Source organism: Syngnathus scovelli, chromosome 13 (genome assembly GCF_024217435.2).
Source record: "Syngnathus scovelli strain Florida chromosome 13, RoL_Ssco_1.2, whole genome shotgun sequence".
NCBI lineage: Eukaryota > Metazoa > Chordata > Actinopteri > Syngnathiformes > Syngnathidae > Syngnathus > Syngnathus scovelli.
The window spans coordinates 11,990,166-12,009,027 of NC_090859.1; the positions used below are offsets into that span (position 1 = coordinate 11,990,166).

An 18,862-nucleotide genomic window follows, 5' to 3' on the forward strand; every position below is an offset into this window, starting at 1 on the left:
CTGTGAAGCTTAAGTGGCGCAGCCGGGCATTAAAAGTGATGTTATGAGTCCGAGCAGCAGCTCTAAACGCCGCCCTTACTTTGCATATTTTAATGACTGTTTGCTTGCATAATGTATGTTACGCTTCCTCCAGTGCATATATTTCATTTTAAAGGCCCCGGGGTAAAAATAACCTTTCGGGCCATCACTGACCCATGTCCCCCTTCCACTGCTTTTCTTGCATTATATGCCTGCCGTGTGCTTTATTTTGACCTTCTGGTGTGGTGCAAGCCCACACATTCATTAGATTGTTTCATTCCAGCTACTGTAAACCAGATGGAATCTTGAAAAGTGGCCAGCATACCATCAATGTTAAGACAAACAAACAACCCAGATGTCAGAACACATTTACATCTTGAGCCTTGTAGTCTATTATTTCATGGATCACTAATTTTGTTTTATAAAATTATTTTTGGGGGGGGTTGCTTTTGCACTAGTCTTCATTCTTTATTATTATTATTATTATTAACAGACATTATATCTAGAATCGAAATAAGAATATCATATTATTTATATTATATATTTATATATATTCTATTATTTCATGGATCACCAATTTTGTTTTATAAAATTATTTTTGGAGGGTTGCTTTTGCACTAGTCTTCATTCTTTATTATTATTATTATTATTATTAATAGACATTATATCTAGAATCGAAATAAGAATATCATATTATTTATATTATATATATTTATATATATTATATTATTTCCTGGATCACTAATTTTGTTTTATAAAATTATTTTTGGGGGGTTGCTTTTGCACTAGTCTTCATTCATTATTATTATTATTATTATTATTATTATGACATTATATCTATAATCGAAATGAGAATATTATATTATATATTATATTATATTATATTATATTATATTATATTATATTATATTATACAGGATAATCCTTGTTGTCATCACCATACGTAAATAATGATGATAGTGCCCTGCTAGTTCAATAGTAATTTCTCATCAGGATTACCGTCGGTAAAGGTTAATAGAGTGGTTAATCATACAATGACCTGTCTGTGAACTGGACTATCATGGGCCGGTCAAAGTTGCAGGCGTCAAATGGAAGGTGAAAAGCTCCTCGGTGGACTTGGAATCTCTTTAGGAGAATATGACCGCTTATAAAAATGCATTAGTTCGTGTAGCCAGACACCATTCTTTAAACATGACCCTCGAGGCGAGTTGGATTTTTTTTTTTTTTTTTGGGTGGGGATGTCATGCAACGCTGTAAATCCTTCCAGTATTTAGTTTGAGAAGGTGCTGACAAAGTGAGAAGAGAGACTGCGCCTGCCGTGGGTAGTTTCAAAGTTTGTTTAGCAGCTAAAGTTTAGATGCAGTTAATCGTACGTCTGTTTAAAAAGAAAAAAAAAACAACTTTTCAAACTGCTGAACTTTTTGTTTTGCTTTGGCCTTCTAATTTGCTCCTCCTGCTTTGGTTTTGATGATGAATGGCGAAACAATTGCAGAATCTGCATTTGAGTAAATTATGTGAGAATACAAAAAAAACCAAGCGTGTGCACAATATAACTTTGTTTTTTGTGCGGGATGGAATTTAAATTGGGTAACATTGATACATTTGTTAAAAACGCACAATGTGATTGCATTTATTCACCATGTGGACTGTGAACTATTAACTTGTCACTGCCATTGACGAATATAGACGTCAAAAATGCATTTTTACCGGGCCAATCTGCACACATTCAAACATTTAGCATCTCAGGTGGATACAACGTATTTATTTTCATTTTGTTTTGTCACCTCTTACCACACCAATGTGAATGCCCTGTTTTCACATTGCACTGTTTAAGTGAAGGACTAAGCAACAAGTAATAGATCCAAATCAACTGAAAAGACCTGAGCCTAATTTCTGATAATTACCCTCAGAATTCTCCGAAACAATCTCAAAGGAAGAAGGACAGCACAGCCAACAAACATTTTACAGACTGCATTCACTTTTCAAACTTGAAGTAATTTGGAGTCCTTGGAATGCTTCTCGAAGGTATATATCTCCGTCAGCCTCTGCGGTGAGACAAAGACGTCTTTATTTACCCGTAATGTCTGCATCGGCTCCTGGCACCTTGTTATAAAAGTGTCCCTGAAGCAGGTGCGGGAGACTCGACTTGGCAACAGACACTCTCATATTAAAAGGGGTCGACTGAGGGAATGAAGTTTGAGCAAGCTCACTGGACCAGCAGTGCATTTTGGACAACTCTTTGCTTCCAACTAAGGTGGTGTGAATCAGTCTTTGCAGAGGATAAAGAATATGCACGTTTGTGAGGACACTTTGAACAGGTCCAACAACCTCACAGATATTCTGTAGCTTACCATATTTTTGTCCACATACAGTATATAGGAGATACCCAGCAGAACAGTATTACGTGACTATTTTTTTTTCATTTGCAATCGCTGCCCAATGTGTGCCGTCATATCATCGAGGCTTAAGCTTATACCTGCACCCATCTGCTCCATCCTGCAGCCTCAGATATGATCCCATGCGGCGCCGCCACAGCCTGAGGTTCTGTGGGTGACATCTGGCAAAAAATAAAAAGGACAAATTATGCTTGTGTAGCAATGATTGTCATTTAGAAAGCATATCTTGAATCGCGTACAAAAATTAAACAATGCTTTGGATTTCATTCTCACGTTTGTAGTGATGACACAATAAGCACGGTACTTACTCATCGGGAATAATATATTCAAAAAAATCAAGCATAGTAATTGTCAGGCCTTGGGGGAGCTCCACGCCGAACAATGAAGTTTAATATCGTCGTATAACATTTGAGGAATGTAATAACATAGTCATAAAATAGTATTACAAGAGTCAAAACGCTAATGGTATGATGTGAATTCGACCCCTGGCGTGGAATCATGTTCATCATTTGTTAGATCAAATTTAAAGTGAGTCGCAGAGAAAGCGCTGATCCCTTTGACCTCGTGTGCATTTAATTTGCTCGCAGCTCTTCCTCCGCCCACGTGGCTGCCGTTAATCTGACACACTGCACATGTTTACAGATTTCGACCATGGGAATAGTCGTGAGCCTGGCGCTCCTCTGCCCTGCCAGGTTGTGCAAACTTTCGCATCTTTTTCTTCACCCAATATTCAACGAGAGAATTTTGTTTTTTTTGGAATGAAAGGAAACTACTAGCGTGTATAAAGCTTTTTTTGAGGTTTTTTTTCTCATTAGGAATTCCCTTGACAAGATGTTTAACTTTCTCCTGCGTCTCTTGTCGCCCGTGGTGACAGTTGCTGTGCTCACGGCGGTAATAAAAGGTACGTTTGAGTGAATTTTCTTTGTTATTTGCCGTAAATCACTTAACACCTCTTGTAGGATGCACATAGAAATAGATTCAATGTTTGATGTGTATGCGGAGGCAATCCAATTATTTCTTCGTCATTTATAAAGATGATCTGAAAAGCAACTTTTGAAATAGAAACCGAGTGTCTCCTTGAGATACCGCCATCAGTCTGCCAAAGGGAATAACATGTAAATAAATCAATGAAATAATAATAATAATTAAATTGACTTAACTTTTGAAAGTCTGCTATAAATCATGAAAATAGCAAGACCTCTTAGCAATGGATTTATGACCACAAACGGTGCAGCAACACCTGCAGACAGTATGGTCTATAAATCACTAAATGGCTGCGAAGAATATTGTTTATGAAATATGTCACATAAATAATGCTGCCATGCTTTGGCTTGCCGAGAGGAGAGAAGATTATTTGTTCTCACTGAAATCTGAGTTCTACTAACTGAGCTGTCACTTTTGTTGTCATTTTTTTACATCACATTCGGGGCAAAGGTACAACTAATTTCCTGTTTCTACTTTTGTCAAAGTAATCCATTTCCTGTTTGTCTCCCGTCTCGAGTGTTATTTTTTTTCCTATTGCAGGAACCGCATGAGGGATTGTCATTGCGTTTTAGTCTCAGATGAGCAACATGACCTGATCACCTCCATCATTCCCAAAGTTCCAACTCACAACCCCCTCACTAAAGAAATATTTTCTTCCTCCCACCAGATGTTGAAAGCCAGCAAAAAGATACCAAGACTTCGAGTCCACAACCGGTTTATCCTGCAGTCAGATTTCGGGTCCTCAATGCTGATCATGTGGTTTTGACGCAGGACAGTCCTAACCCACAAGGGAACTCCAGCCTGAAGGCTCACTCACAAACTTTTCTCATCACTGATCCAGGTTCTGGTTTACTCAAGACGGTTCTGAATGCCTCATACGGTCCACTCAGTGTGGACGCCCCAATTCCACCAGAGGTGCTGCTCAGTGGGCGGAGGATTATACCGGTCATTTTAGGGCGCCAGGTGCGTTCCTCATCCCCGGTGGTCAAGATCCTCTTCCATATGCCTCGTGAACTCGGCGGAGCTCAGGAAAACACGGCCGATGGCGCTCATTGCGTGACAGCTTACGCCTTCTGGGGGACGAGGGAAGTTCGCGGGGCATGTCTGGTATCCCCGGATAGGTTCTGTGTAGCGCAGCTAAAACCCGAACCAGCCTGGTTCAGTTCCTCCACTCGACCCGGCGGATCCAGCAAAGAGCGAAGCGAAACCGTAAAGGGGCTTCAAGGAAATCTCGTGGAGGTCTACTTCCAGAGTCGGATGGAGCAGACAGGCCTGTGTACGCCTCAGGATAGCCTGCAACGAGTCGGAGTCGGGAGGGCGGGGGTCCAAGAAGGGTCAGGAACACCCTTGAGAAGAATAGGAAACGTTAACCTTCTTAAACCTCCACCTGGGAACGCAACCTATTCTCGTCTGAGATTAGGAGGAGCCTTAGTCATCCAGACCACCTCCAAACCTCTCAGGTCTGATGATGTTCTGACTTTTTACATCTTCCTTGCAAGTACATCAACCTTGGAGAGTTTCACACTTAGGTAAGACACATTCATGATCTCTTTCCTCTAACACTGTTCAGGCATAATTCCTAGAGCAAAAAATGGCTTTTTGAGGATGGGCGGTGTTGTGAAAAGAAATCAGGTTGCTTCACCAGGACATACGGGCGAAATCGTGCCGGACGGACTCCATGCATTTAAATGCTTACTTAAGGCATTTAAACGCTGATGGGGGTTGACACGAGCGCCACCACGCCTGCCGCCGCCTGCCAGTTTCACCACCGTCATAAATTACTGACATGTTTGATCCCGTCTAATGTCTCACTTAGTGGGGGGGAGGGGGGGAGTTACGGCGAGCACTCTTCCATAAGCAGGGACATAATTGGCAAATGATTCACTGGTTTTCATATCTCGACATCCTGCCAACATTCCGAGCGTTTTCTCTGGGTAGTTGACTCCATGAATAATGTATCTTGTTTCATGGAGCACAAAAAACAAACATCTTTTCCGATCCTTTGGGTACGAGTGGAGGTAGAATAAAAACCACGGCGCAATCTGTCGGAAGTTTCTACCAACGTCTCGACTTTGCATCACGCTCGTTTATCGTCGCTCTGATGTATCTTTATATAATCTAATCCGTGATATCACACACTGAAGATAATCTGCGGGAAAATGGAGGGACATGCAAAGATATGTGTGTTAATCCATGAAAACAAAGTTAAACTGGCAGTTGGAGGAGTCCCACTGACCGTTCTTCTTGCATCAGGCTGACCCAACACAAACACGCTGACCCAGTGACCTGATGCAGCTCAGCGCTAGTCATTAAAATGACACGCTGACCTCCCACAAGCCTTTTGGATTTTTATCCTCTTCACCTGAAATACCCCTCCCACACCCGTCCCTCTTCTGAAAATCCTACTTATTGACCACACAAGTGAAGTTCCTCCGTTCGGGTCAGTGCTTTCAAGTCCTTGTATGTCTGACCCGGCGCCACATCCAGAATGAGATTGGCCCACACTTAAATCCGAGTGAAGGCTCACTCTGAGGAGCTTGGCAAAGTGATTGATAGGTCCTGGGAGAAATCCTTGCTCTACTTCACGTCTTTGACCGAAGATTGAGTCCTCTCCAGCGAGACTTGGCCAGATTATCTTTGTGGCCCTGATTGAAAATGAATCAAGAGGTTAACCCTTAAGGGTAGAGATGATTTGAGGATTAAGCGGGTGCATCTGTCATATGCGCCATGTCATGCATGTTCATATCCACCTGTTAGGATGCATGTGAGTGTTTGCGTACGTTTATTTTTAGTCATTATCATCATGCACATCTGATTGGACAGTACTCACAATGTTGACTCCTTCACTACCATTGACGGATATAGACGTCAAAGATTTAACTGGTGAATGTATTTGCGATTATTTTTTTACCATTTGAATGGTAGAAGCAATCATGTAAGATTTTTTTTTAATAACATTTGGATGGTAGAAGTAATCATACAAGATCTGACATTAGCATGGCAAACGGAAATTAAAAATAGGGCTGGAGAGGAGGTGCTATTAATGTCAAAGGTCATGTGGAAACTTTCAAATGAAGGTAAAATAAAAACATTGCTGGAAAATAATACTTCAAAAATAGTTTTTATAAGCTCCACTTGACAAATAGGCAAACAGAGTCCAAACCGTAATTTTGATCTAATAACAGAGCGAAGGCTTGCTTGCTGGATATACCTGCTCACACTCCTTTGGGGCATTCCATTAAAAAAAAGTGACTCGTGAAAGAGTCTGAGAAGTTTTGGAGGAATGACAAAACTTTGATGGACCAGAGAAGCTGAGTCACTGCTCTAGGCCAAAATTATGCAAAAATAAATAAATAACTAGTCCTCTCATTAAGGATACAAAAATGTTTTTACATTCATCAGATAATTAAAACATTTGTAAAATTTAATTGAGTGGTATTTTTATTTTTTTTTTCATTTTTCAAGGGCTTCCCTTTGTGCCCGCAGCGTATATTGATTCCCAAATTGATCTCAGCCCTCGTCTGCTGTTGGTTGAAATGTCAACCATTTCAGTGTTTTACTTACTCTCGATGTGTGTTTGACCTTGACCCGCCCTCCCCGCTAATGGATTGTTCCGTTTATGACTGTTTGATTGCAAAACATGATGATTATACGGTGACCTCTAATGTTAAAATAAAAAACACTGAGCACAAAAATGATTAAATGTCTGACATAATGAAAAAAAAAACCCATTGGATCTTATCATTGATGTTTTTCCAAACGATCAGATTTTTTGAGTGAGCCGCTCTCGACTCCACTTCCAGCTACTTCCCTGAATCTTCACCACGAGGAAATTGGCTTGTTCTCAGAAACATATGTGTGATTCCACACATGATAACTTTGGATCAGAATCTGTTCACATCTCCCAAATCACTTGGGCGCATATGGCTCGACATCCCTCGCTATGTTCTAATCCCAAAATGCATCAGGATGCTCGTGATGTAACAGCCAGATGGAAACTTGATTGTTCTGTAAATTCAGGTGTCTGTTGGATCCTCTTGGGCCGATTGCATCCGTTTAAATTTGTCATCCAAAGTGTGATCAGTGCTGCGTCATGTGTTTGAATCTAATTAAGTGCGACTTCTCTGGGGCCAACAAAAATGAATGCTAATTAATGCTAATTCGCAGTCTGCCCGCAGCTTGCGACTCATCTGTTTACTGGGTCATTCGCCACATCAAGCTCAATATGAGTGATAAAACACAGGAAAAAAAACAACTAACCTAATTATTATTTTACTGTCATTAGCCACAGTTTTTGGGAAAAAATTCAATCTCACCATCCGCATTTATATCGCTACAGAAACGATAGTTATTGCAGATCTGTCCAATTTGCAGATTTGTCTCGCTCCCGTACAAATCCTTTTACTGGATCGACTTCTGGGGACTGCCAGAAGGGCAATTAGAAGATGGGAAAAACTTTGCTTTTACAACTCTGAACATTAATGACACACTTTTAAATCATTTTTTAGTTTGAGCTGGATCCAAAACGTGCAGTTCCAACGTCAACACCGATTTAACGTGCTGATTTCGGTGTATTTCTTTACTTTAGGGCGACGGTCAAGCCGGGATTGTCGTTCGTCACCGTGCGGCCCAGTGACCCGATACTGTGGGACGTCAAAACAGAACCCGGCAGAGTCATCATCCCAAACACCGTCTCGGTGGTTTGCCGAAGGAAGGTTGCGGTCACGCCAAAGAGGTCAGCACATTACATTTGGATTACATCGTCAAGTCCGACCGAACATCTCAAGACATGATGGAAACACGTTGTATTAGTGATTTACCACGAAGTCCACATTGCGGGTGTGTCTGTAAAATCAATGGCGTTATTATGATCACACTTTCAGTCCACTGACTCAAATGCAAGCAACCAGAGCGAGTGAGCGAGCGGGCGGCCACCCACCGTCCGGCTCGACCCACTTATCTGTAATCATCCATAATCACGGCTCGGTTATCCTGGCTTAAGCGCTTGCACGTTCACAAGCGGGGGGGATTAGAAAAGAGAGATATTCCAAGTCGGGTCCGACGTATTGGGCTCACCCTCCCGCCCGTTGGTCCCTTTACACGCGCACCACGCCGGATTCTGAAGTGATATGAAGGAGGATTTAACATCCCCCCTCAATGGAAGGCTTTCCAGGATAAAGGGGCACAACCTCTTCCATGTTTCTTCACACACTTTTTCACAGACTGTCTGAATAGTTTCAGAAAAGCAGCTAAATCGACCTGGCTTGGTTCCAGTTGTCAAAAAAAAAAAGGATTTTTGACTGATTTTAAAAATGTGAGCAAAATTTGACAAAAAAAATTCACAGCTTTTTAAAAATGTGAAAATTTGAACAAAATTTGATAAAAAAAAATCAGTTAAAAAATTGTGTTAAGAAACTGACTGGTTTTAAAAAAATTATAAAAATTTGACAAAAAAATCACAGCTTTTTAAAATGTAAAATTATTAAAAAAAATCAGTTAAAAAATTGTGCTATTTAAGAAAACTCATATTGTACCTTACCAAAAATCCTTTTCAATTATGATGTGGTTTTAGCAATGAATGCTAAAAGCAGCTTTCATGTCAAACATATTTCACTTGAGTGGTGCTAAAACTGTCACAGATGTTGACTCGCTTAACCTCGTCCATCGACACCAGCGGATTTGCACTTTTGGGTTTATTTTTGGAGAACATGGCAATGATTTTAAAAGCCGTCGACGAGTATAAGCGATATTTGAATGTCTTGGTGTCTAAGTGTTTAATTTTTTTGTTGGTTGTTAGAAACAATTTGGGTTTTGACTATATTGATTAAATTATTTATCGTTTTTGCATCAGTATATTTTTTTTTGGCTGCTTTTCATATAAAAGCATTCCAACCCTCTTTAATGTTTTTTTTTTGGTGATACTGGAGCCCAAACTGAAACCCTTTCAATTCCCGTTCTTTTAATCTACCGCAACTTCGTCCGACATTTACCTTTTACCTTTGTATCAAGAACATAACTATGAGGCAGACTTTCCAAACGGCTTCCTGAAAGCAAAATAATCAAACGCTGGACAAAAAGAAAATGTGCTGACAAGAGGTGAGTGTGGCTCACTGCAGAGAAGCAATAGAAAGTCAGCGAGGAGTCGGACAGAAACTTTAATGAGCCCGCATCACTCGGTCCAAAATAAGTTGGGGAAAAGCTGGTGGCAACATAAAACACTCGAAATTGCTTCGGTGTGCTTTGTGACCACGCAGAGACTTTTTGTCACCGTCCATTTCAGTTTAAGGAGCGTTTGAAACATTTTCATCCTGACGCTTCAACCCACCATGTCAGGATTCTTATTAGGCCTTCTTGCTTCCTCCAAACTTTGTCATTTCTTTTATTTTCACTATTTTTTTTTTTTTTTTTGGTGCCTCCCAACCGAGTAAACAGAGAGCAAAGCTTGTTTGAACTTTTTTACCTGCATGTTAAATGTCGAGGAAAACAACAGCACAAATATGTCTCGGGTGTTCTTGTGATGCTGTGCCGCAGCAGTGCTTGGAGCTAACTCATAAAAATATTTTTTTTAGTATTTATTCCATTGAACCCAAATTTAGCAATGTTAATGCTCTCATTCTTGTGAGGTCACGGGTTTATTGTGCTCCAATTTATAATCTGACATTTTGAAAGAACTTTTGTGCAATACTAAAATTTTGTAGATTTATTTTTATTTTTATTCTTATATTCCTTGTTTTGCATTGACGTTAACACTTTTCAAACAGGGGACTTGTCGAAGTCCTGCAGTTGGACTTTGTGCCAAAAGATGTCTCAGAGCTGGTTGAGACTCACACAGTCTCCTGGAGACTGGATCAGCCGGGGAACGTCAGAGATGTGGGGCAGATGCGGATCTACACCAGCCAGAGAGACTATGTGGGACTGGCCCCTCTGGTCATGGTAAGACTAAGAAATATAAAATCAAATCCTTGGACGCAACACAGGATTTTTGTTTTGGCTCTTTTTGAAGTGATTTTGTATCTCTGGGGAGAAGAAGGGGTTTGCTCAGGTGGGTGGAAAGTGCGGCGGAAATGAAAGGGGAGCTGGAGAGGCTTTCAAAAAGTAGACAGATGGTCAAGGGGGTGCTTTTCAGGGGGAAATTACTGTGAGTGGCTACACGAGTCGCAAAGTCGCCGGATTTAAGGCAGTGGAGAGACCAGAACCTCAGGATCAGTTCTTGCGCTCGGATCGCCACCACTCATGCGAACTAAGACAGCAAGAAAATAAGATTGAGGTATTTTGACCCCAAACATTCGTTTTCCTGATGGATAAAATTAAACGGGAGTTCTGAGTGGACATGGCATAAAATGTAATCCAACATATGCAAATGAGGTGACAACATTTTGGAAAGGCGGCGTCGCAGACAGAGCTGACATTGCTTTTTTCTGATTTTGTCTTAACGCTGATCCAGCGGCTTATGTTTGGGTCGGTGTCGCGGGCTCGGCTCTAATAGAGCATGTCTTGTTTGAAATTGCGGTCAGCAGCTGTCAAGCCGACCGAGCTCAGATTGTGAAGCAGGCGGACAACATCTGCCCCCGCCGTTGCCTGATACTTTGGTCCACCCTGGCAAAAAAAAAAATAATAATACAGTATGAAGATAAAAAAAAAAAAAAAAATGCTGATCAGCCTTAGCTTCTTAGACACAGCGGCTAAAATAAATTAAAACGGCAGAGATCTTATTAACTGGAAAGCAGCTGTAAATCCATGTTGAGGGACTAGTTAAAGTTTGAAAATAAAGCCAGATCAGCCTTTCTTGACGGCGACTTACAAGGATGCACATGGCCCAGAATGCTGCTAAGCACCAAACATGGCGGTCAAAATTTTTTTAACTTTCTTTCCCCCTCATTTTATACGTCGTAATGATATTTATTTTTTAATCAAATCATCCGCATAACTAACCTGCTCCCCCCTCCCCTAACAGAGCACCGATATATTCAACACGGCCGTGCTGACAGGTAAAGTGGTCAAAGTCCCCGTGAAAACTTTGGCAGTGGAAGCCGGCGGCGCCATCATCGACGTCAGCAGCTTAACCAGCTGCAGGTCCACTGACAAAGACGTTCTCAAGGTAAGACGGTTATTTTTCGAGGGGTGGGTTATTCGATTCGATGACACTCTCCCCACCGAGTACCTGTTGGGGTCTTAATGGGTGACGCAGGAAAGGATACTCCTACACACGAGGTATTATGGAGTGCTTATGACGGCCGTCAGTCCATAAGCACAGTGGTTTGACCTTTCTATAATGGCTCCACGTTACCACGACAGCAGAAGCGCACGGAAACACGAGAGTGGGAGAAAAATGAAGACCTTTGCAATCTTCTATTGCTTGCGGTGTTTAAAGTGAGTCATCTTAAGAGACTGAGAGATGGAGAAATTATTTTTTTTTAAGGGAGGGATGAAATTACTCATAATAATCTAGTTAATATTATGCCCCCTAAATGGGCTTTTAAGCTTAGAGGGATCGGTGACCTCTCTTAACGGAACATCAATGCTCAGATAAAGTCAAAAGCGTTTTGGAGAATTTTTATAGCTTTGTTCTATGTTTATTTTTTTTTGTTGGCTATGTTATGTTTTCCTTTTGACTGAAAAGCAAAAACAAGAATAAACATTGTAATCTTGAAAACAATGAGGACAGATGTAAGACCGCAGTGATGATTAATTTTTATTCAAGTTAGCTTGCATTAATAATCAAACATACTAATTGCGTTTTTAGAAACAACAAAATATTTTTAATGGCACGTATTTATTATCTAGGAATTGCACAAAATGGTCCATTGCGGCAGAATTTATCAACAATATAGAAAAAAGAAAAATATTAAATAAAAATATACACAGAAAAATATTCTCATAACTTATTATTTTTTTTATCAATACACGTCTCCCCTCTAACGATAAAAAATGGTGTCACTGTAAAAACGACGTGATGCTTTACTCTCTCTACTTTTACACCAATGGAGACGTGAAGCTGATGTAAGGTGGCAAAAGAATATTCCGGGAAGAATTTGCAATGCGCTGGCAGGAAATTGCTGGAGGTGAATCGTGCGAGGCTGCTCGCCGCATTGCTGCTCTCCATCTGCGGAGCCGGCCACCGTGTCCCACGTTAGATTTCCTCTCGGAGAAGCCAATAAATTGCAAATCAGAAAAGCTTTTTTTTTCCACGGGAAGTCATTTAACATGTTTTTGGAACTTCGTGGGCAGCCTTCCACGCCATTTCCATTGGGATTCAAGTTGACTTTACCTGGGAAGTCATTCCCCCATTTTTTTTTGCTTTTTTCCTCCAATTTTTATTCCACCTGCCTCTTTTATCTTGCCTCTCTTCTGGCGCTACAGCCTATTCTCCAGTCTAGTGCTCTCCCAATTACCTCAGTGGAACCACTGGTTTGTTAAGATAAGTGAGGCGGCGGCGGCGGCAGAGGCGGAGATAGGCCTCCAATCTTAAATAAAACACACCAACTGCTGTGTCTCACCTCATTGCCCTTAATGGCTGCGACGGCGACGTTCCCGCCTCGAGTACGCTACTAAAGGTGTGCTCGTAAGACAGCGCTGATTTACATTCGGGCGCCGTTTAATCAAGGCTTCGTTGTGACTTCTTGCGAGCAACGTGGAGATAGACGTGTGCTTGTTAGTTTGGTGTTGCTGGACTTAATTTTATTTCGCAATACTTATCTTGTACTCCATATATTAAAGGAAAATCTGATAATAAAACTAATAGAAATTAAACAAATAATTTTAATTTAATTTAAAAAATCCCAAAAACTAACTCAATTTAAAAAGACAGAAGTCTGATGGGGATAAAAACTAAGTATAATAAGAAAAAAAAAACTCACAAAGATACTATGTTGAAAACGGAGCTAGCTTTTGATTGTTGGAAGCATAAAAGTCTTCAAAATGTCACCATATTTTTCGGAATCCTTCGTGCCAAAAAAATAACCCGTTTGTTTTTGCTTAGGTTTCCGAGCGTTGCGACTTTGTCTTCGTCACCGGCAAGGAGTCGAACGGGAAGAGCCGAGTGATGATCAACTTCACCTACGGCTTCCTAAGCGCGCAGTTGGAGGTGAACGTGTGGATGCCACGCCTCCCGCTTCGCATCGACGTGGCCGACCCCGAACTCAACCAAATCAAGGGCTGGAGAGTTCCCATTACCGGTAGCAACCGAAAGTAAGTTCATTTCTCGGGAATCGGGACTTTCTTCCATTTCATCAAAAATTCACTCCATTTTCATGGTCAAGGCGAGTCATACGGATCAAACGGTTCGTTTCTGGGATGCGCTCGGACATGAACGCTTCTGTGTTTAACCCTGACTCCCATGACATCACTCTAATGCCTAATCATTAAATATGACCTTATATTGTACAAAATACCAGGAAGAGTTAAATCTTAGTTTGAAGTTGATTCGACCTCTCGTCGACATTAGTCGCAAAAAATGTCCATCTGGTGCATTAGTAGCAGGATGTAGAAAAACAGAGGAAGCACAAATGCCCTGGAGATGAAGGTTAGTGGGTTTATGTTCACTCGTCATTATTTTTCCACTCAATAGCAACGATGACGCTCGTCCGATGACCCCGTTGGCAGTGTAACAATTGAATATTTTGGTTGGGTTTCAGTTCCGGAATCACTCGATACGTTGCGGCAGACGCAGTCAGGTCAAGTTCCTCTTAACCTTGAGGCAATAAAACTGCCACGGGAAAATATTTTCAAGAGGAATCAAAATTGTTTGACAGATTTCTATTTGCTCTGTCCTGATAGAATCAAATCCAAAGCAGATGAAAGCTGAAATGGCATTTCTGGCTTTTGTGTTTCAGGCCCACCTGGAATAGCGAAGAGGAGGAGGAGATGCGGAAGGGCAGGGGTTGCATGCTGCAGTATCAGCACTCCACATTGAGGGTGCTTACAACCTTCGAGGCCCACTCAGAAGCATTGCCAGACTTGCTAACTGGGGCAAAGCCTGTTGATTATTTCCTGGGTCCTGATTGGCAGGTAAAAATATTGACCATGTTGGCCGATCCTTCACTTGGTGAATCCCCAATACGCCCGAAATTTAGTGAATCTTTTCTCTAATTTGATTGATAGGTGGACGTGACCAATCTAGTGCGCTACTATCTAAAAGTGGCAGACCCAGATGTGGCCAGGATTCAAGATGGAGAAGTTCTTCAAGGACGATCTGTGGGCAATACTACCGTTCAAGTGAGACATACCGTTTTTTACGTAAAAAACCCACGGCGTACGTCGGGGACATTTCTTTTTTTAACGAGACGCTACCATCCGCAGGTGGTCTCTCCGCTCACATCATCAGTCCTGGCCGAGAAGGCCGTCACAGTGGTGGACGATAAAGTGAGCGTGATAGAGTTGGGAGTACAGTTGGTGTCTGGACTCTCGCTGTCCCTGCAGCCCGGCCCGGGGAGCAACAGCGCCATTGTTGCCATGGCAACTACTCGTGAGACCATCACACAGCTCAAACAGGCAAGGAACTGGAAAATTCAGACACTTGAAGCAGAAAATTGATCTCAGTTTGAATCCCAGCTTGCACCTTTTCAGTGTGGCCTTTGCATGTTTTTTGCGTGCTTGGGTGGGCTGTCTGTGACTATTCCGACCTTCGCAACCCAAAAACATGTATGCACTTAAAATTGTGAGTGGTTAGCTTTTTCTACATGTCCATCTTCTGACTGACAGTTTCCTTGAGACTAGATATTCCTCAGCCAAAGCGTGTTACTCGAAAAAGAGTGCTAGCTAACGACCGTTGAAGTTTTTCGACCACGGTTTTGCAGTTTTATACTCTATGAAGGTCACAAAGCTTTTTGCCACTATTTCAAGGTCCATAAGTCAAAAGCAAAAATGAAAAGAAATGATCCTATTTTCAGTAATAGCCATAATCATTCTAAACACTTTGACAATAAACCTGTCATGCATTATTCACGTTTTCCAGCACTGTCATTAAAGTCCTCTGAAATCAAGAATTGAACGTAAAGCACCGCTGGGTATCCTGCCTGCTGCGACGATGTCCTCTGAGGATGTCAAATCACTTATGTTCTTCTTTTATCGCTCGGAATGCGAACACGCCACATTCGCAGTCACGGCAATCGTGCCGAGCAGGGCGGTGGCGGACGACAACTACACACACAGCTGCTCCGTTTAAAAGCTCGCTCGCGCATCGAGCCGTGGCCGCGTGCCCGTTTTCAAACACCAATTAGGCAGTCTATAGCCGCGGGGGGGACGGCTCACTTTACTCACAACCGCCCCGGCTGGTCCGGACCGGCCTCGGCCCTCCGCCCGAGTCGATGATAAGCGGTTACAAACCCGCAGACAAGAGACGAGCAGCCGACTGTGTCCACGATGGAAAGCTTTTAGCGATCTGCTCAGGGCGATTCATAATATATTCAAATCCAAAATACAAAGTCATTTCTGTGACTCCACAGTGGCTCGTATTAGCGAGAGGAAATAGGCCATTGTGTGTTGATGTGATCAGCGTGACTGATTCTGTTCTTGTTACTGTAGATCCTGTAAAGCAGGCGTATTCTCTTTGGGACAGTTACACGTTTTTAAACTGCTATAGCACTCCCTGGAGTGTCAGGGTAAAGACATTAGCAGAGGATATTTAGTATCATAAGGCAATTACTGGGTTCTGGGTTCAAATCTATGATCGGACCTTTGCTTGTTTCCTGCAGATAATCTGGTCTCTTTCCACTAATAAAATTAAAATCCCTCCAAACTCAAAATCATTTGTGTCCAACTCAAGCTCTGATACCTAAACTGGATCTCCTTGATTTTTATTTCCCAGGAAGCCGCCGTTAATTGCTGGGTCCAGTTCAGCGACGGCGCTATCGTCCCCCTAACGATCTTCGACCGCAGTATCTACTCGCTAACAGTTTCCACTCCAGATGAAACTGTGGCTACAGTTCGCCGCACGCCGCAGTTCACCTTTGTTGTGGCGCAAAGCGAAGGGCGGGGCCAGGGGGCGCTGGTCAGAGTAGAGTTGAAGATCTGCGAGGAATGTCAGAAATCAAAGAGGAAGAGTAAATTGGCGGTCGGTACGGGGCTCCTACGGATGAACGTTCAGGGTGGCGGTCAAGATTTTGGAGGAAAGGACGGCTATGGTCAAGAGAAAAATTCAAATGGAGTTGCTTCAGAAATGGCAGGAGAGCTTAAAACAACCATGACGTCCCAGGGTTTAGTCACAGATGGCTTCAGGACAGTACCAGAAACCAGCAGCATGATCGGAACCGTGCAGTCACCTGTTGCTTGGACTGCAGCAACCCGCAAAGCTACACAAAGTTCTCAATCTATGGCCACGCCCACTTTGACTGTCATCGTGGAGTCATCCACAAGCACCGCCAGACCTGCTGATACTACAACTAGTATCCAGAAGAGAGGCTTTGGTAACATGCTTGAGAACCCCAACTCACCCCCGAACAAATCTAAATCCGACGTTTCCCTCAAGAAAGAAGCTCCCAAACCCAGGTCCCCCAAAGTCATCGAGAGTGACCTCATACGTACATTCCGGTCCATGTCCGATTTGGAAATTGGCATCTATTCCATAGTGGGTGTGCTGTGTATCGCTATCTTTGGCTTTTTGCTTAATTGCGCTTTACATCGAATCTGTTTCCGAAATCACAAGACCCCTATAAAAGCAGGACCGACACCCAGCGGGGACGCAAAAGATCATAAGCATGACTGGGTGTGGTTAGGGACCAACAATCCGCAATCCGGACCCCCTAAAACGTCAACGCTGACCCGCCGCTCTACCGAACCTAAGGGCCACCGCAGCACGGATAGCACCCTGCCCACCGCGGGTCCCGCCGTCGCCAGCGTTCCCGAAAGAACTGCCACCTTGGGCCGCAACCGAACCGGCTCCCAACAGCAGCTTCACAGAAAAGTCATCGACCCAATGGCGAACCGTTCGGCCACCTTGCTCGCCAGGCCTCACCGCAACGAGCCTCTCCACTCGCCAACTAGTAAGAGGAACCAGGTCCAGTTCACCACCTTCACCACGTTGGACATTAAACACTTGGCTGCGCTGAAGAGGAACGGCGTGGACTTTAACTGGACCAACCAGCAGCAAGAGCAGGCGCCCCCTGCTGAGCCACAATTGCCACTACCTGACATGCCGTGGCCGGTCGTCAAACCCCATGGAGAGCCCCAGTGAGTTTTTGGGGGTGTTCCGACCAAATCCACAGAACAGTTTAGTTTAAGATATGCTAACCATCGGGCTAACATGCTACCCCATGAAATATATGAAACATCTGTAAATATTGGTGCACTTTTTTTACAAGTGCTGTAATGTAATTTATTATTTCTACCTTGTTTTTATAGTCCTTAGCACTTGTGCGGACTTTGTGCAATTGGTCAGAAAATAAGCAACATTTGTTATGTTAATTTTAGCAATCTGTCACAGCTGCATCCAGTGATATTTATGGAAATGAAAGTATGTTATGCAAATATAATCTTTACCGAGTTTTGTAATTAATTTGGGGATACGTTTTTTCCCGTTGTTTTTCCCTGGCGGCACCGAAGATATTGTAGGTAATGGTTATTGTCTAACCTTCTCGTGTCTAGAATGGAAACGATAAATATTCAACAGATTTTATATGTACATATAAATATATCATGATGCCTTTTATACGTAGTATCCCATTAGTCTGATAAAAAGATTTTGCCCACAAAATGACAAGTAGATGTACAGTATTAGTTGAAGTGAAATTTGCTTTCATTCATTTATTGTTTTAAAAGCTTTTCAATAGCGGAGTCATTCACATGAAAGCCGCGTCGTGAATGATTTGGATTATCGACTAAAGCCTGTGCGATGAATCAGTGGGATTTGATTATTTAATTACTATCGAATGGGATTTAAGGATGATGTCATAATTCAGTGAAATGGACTTTGCCAATATTAAATCTGCACAGAGGAGCGACACTGGAGGAAATTATTACATTGCCGTTATTGATACTCCCCCTTTTCTTTTTTAGCCCAACTGTAATATAACATTTAAATCGGTATACATTTTTATGATATTTTATGTTTATATCTTTGTATGTAATAAAGATATATGAATTTAAACACTGTTGATTTTTTTATTATCCCCCACAGGTAAACAAGAGCAAGACAGAGAAGTAACAATTTCCAGTATTTTTTCTCTGTTATGGTCTTATTTCATATTTATTTTGTGTTGTTTTTGTAACCTTTGGCTCTCCCCATCGGAGTGAATCACACACTTGACTTGTTTGGCCTTTATGCAACCTCGGATTCATCAGACGTAATAAAAACCTAAATGGGAGAAAATTTTTTAACCAAGTTTTAATTTTGCCGCTAAAAAATCCAAACCACAGACGACGTAGCAGTTAAAAAGGTAAGCAAGATATTTAAGTTCGAACAACATGTTGGTATCATCGCAGAAGAATCTCTAATCTGGAGCATCAGCTCCCCTATTGACAGATTTTAA

At 42.1% G+C, this 18,862-nt stretch overlaps 1 protein-coding gene across 1 annotated transcript; it reads left to right on the forward strand.

Moving 5' to 3' along the window:
• Window positions 1–3,048: 3,048 nt before the first annotated feature.
• LOC125979997 (transmembrane protein 132D) lies at window positions 3,049–18,549 on the forward strand. Its single transcript, XM_049738927.2, has 10 exons — window positions 3,049–3,315; window positions 4,066–4,927; window positions 7,987–8,133; window positions 10,160–10,331; window positions 11,353–11,496; window positions 13,378–13,586; window positions 14,231–14,405; window positions 14,499–14,612; window positions 14,697–14,888; window positions 16,204–18,549. The coding sequence occupies exons 1-10, from the start codon at window positions 3,246–3,248 to the stop codon at window positions 17,566–17,568; spliced, it is 3,450 nt and encodes a 1,149-aa protein (XP_049594884.1). The 5' UTR covers window positions 3,049–3,245; the 3' UTR covers window positions 17,569–18,549.
• Window positions 18,550–18,862: the final 313 nt, after the last annotated feature.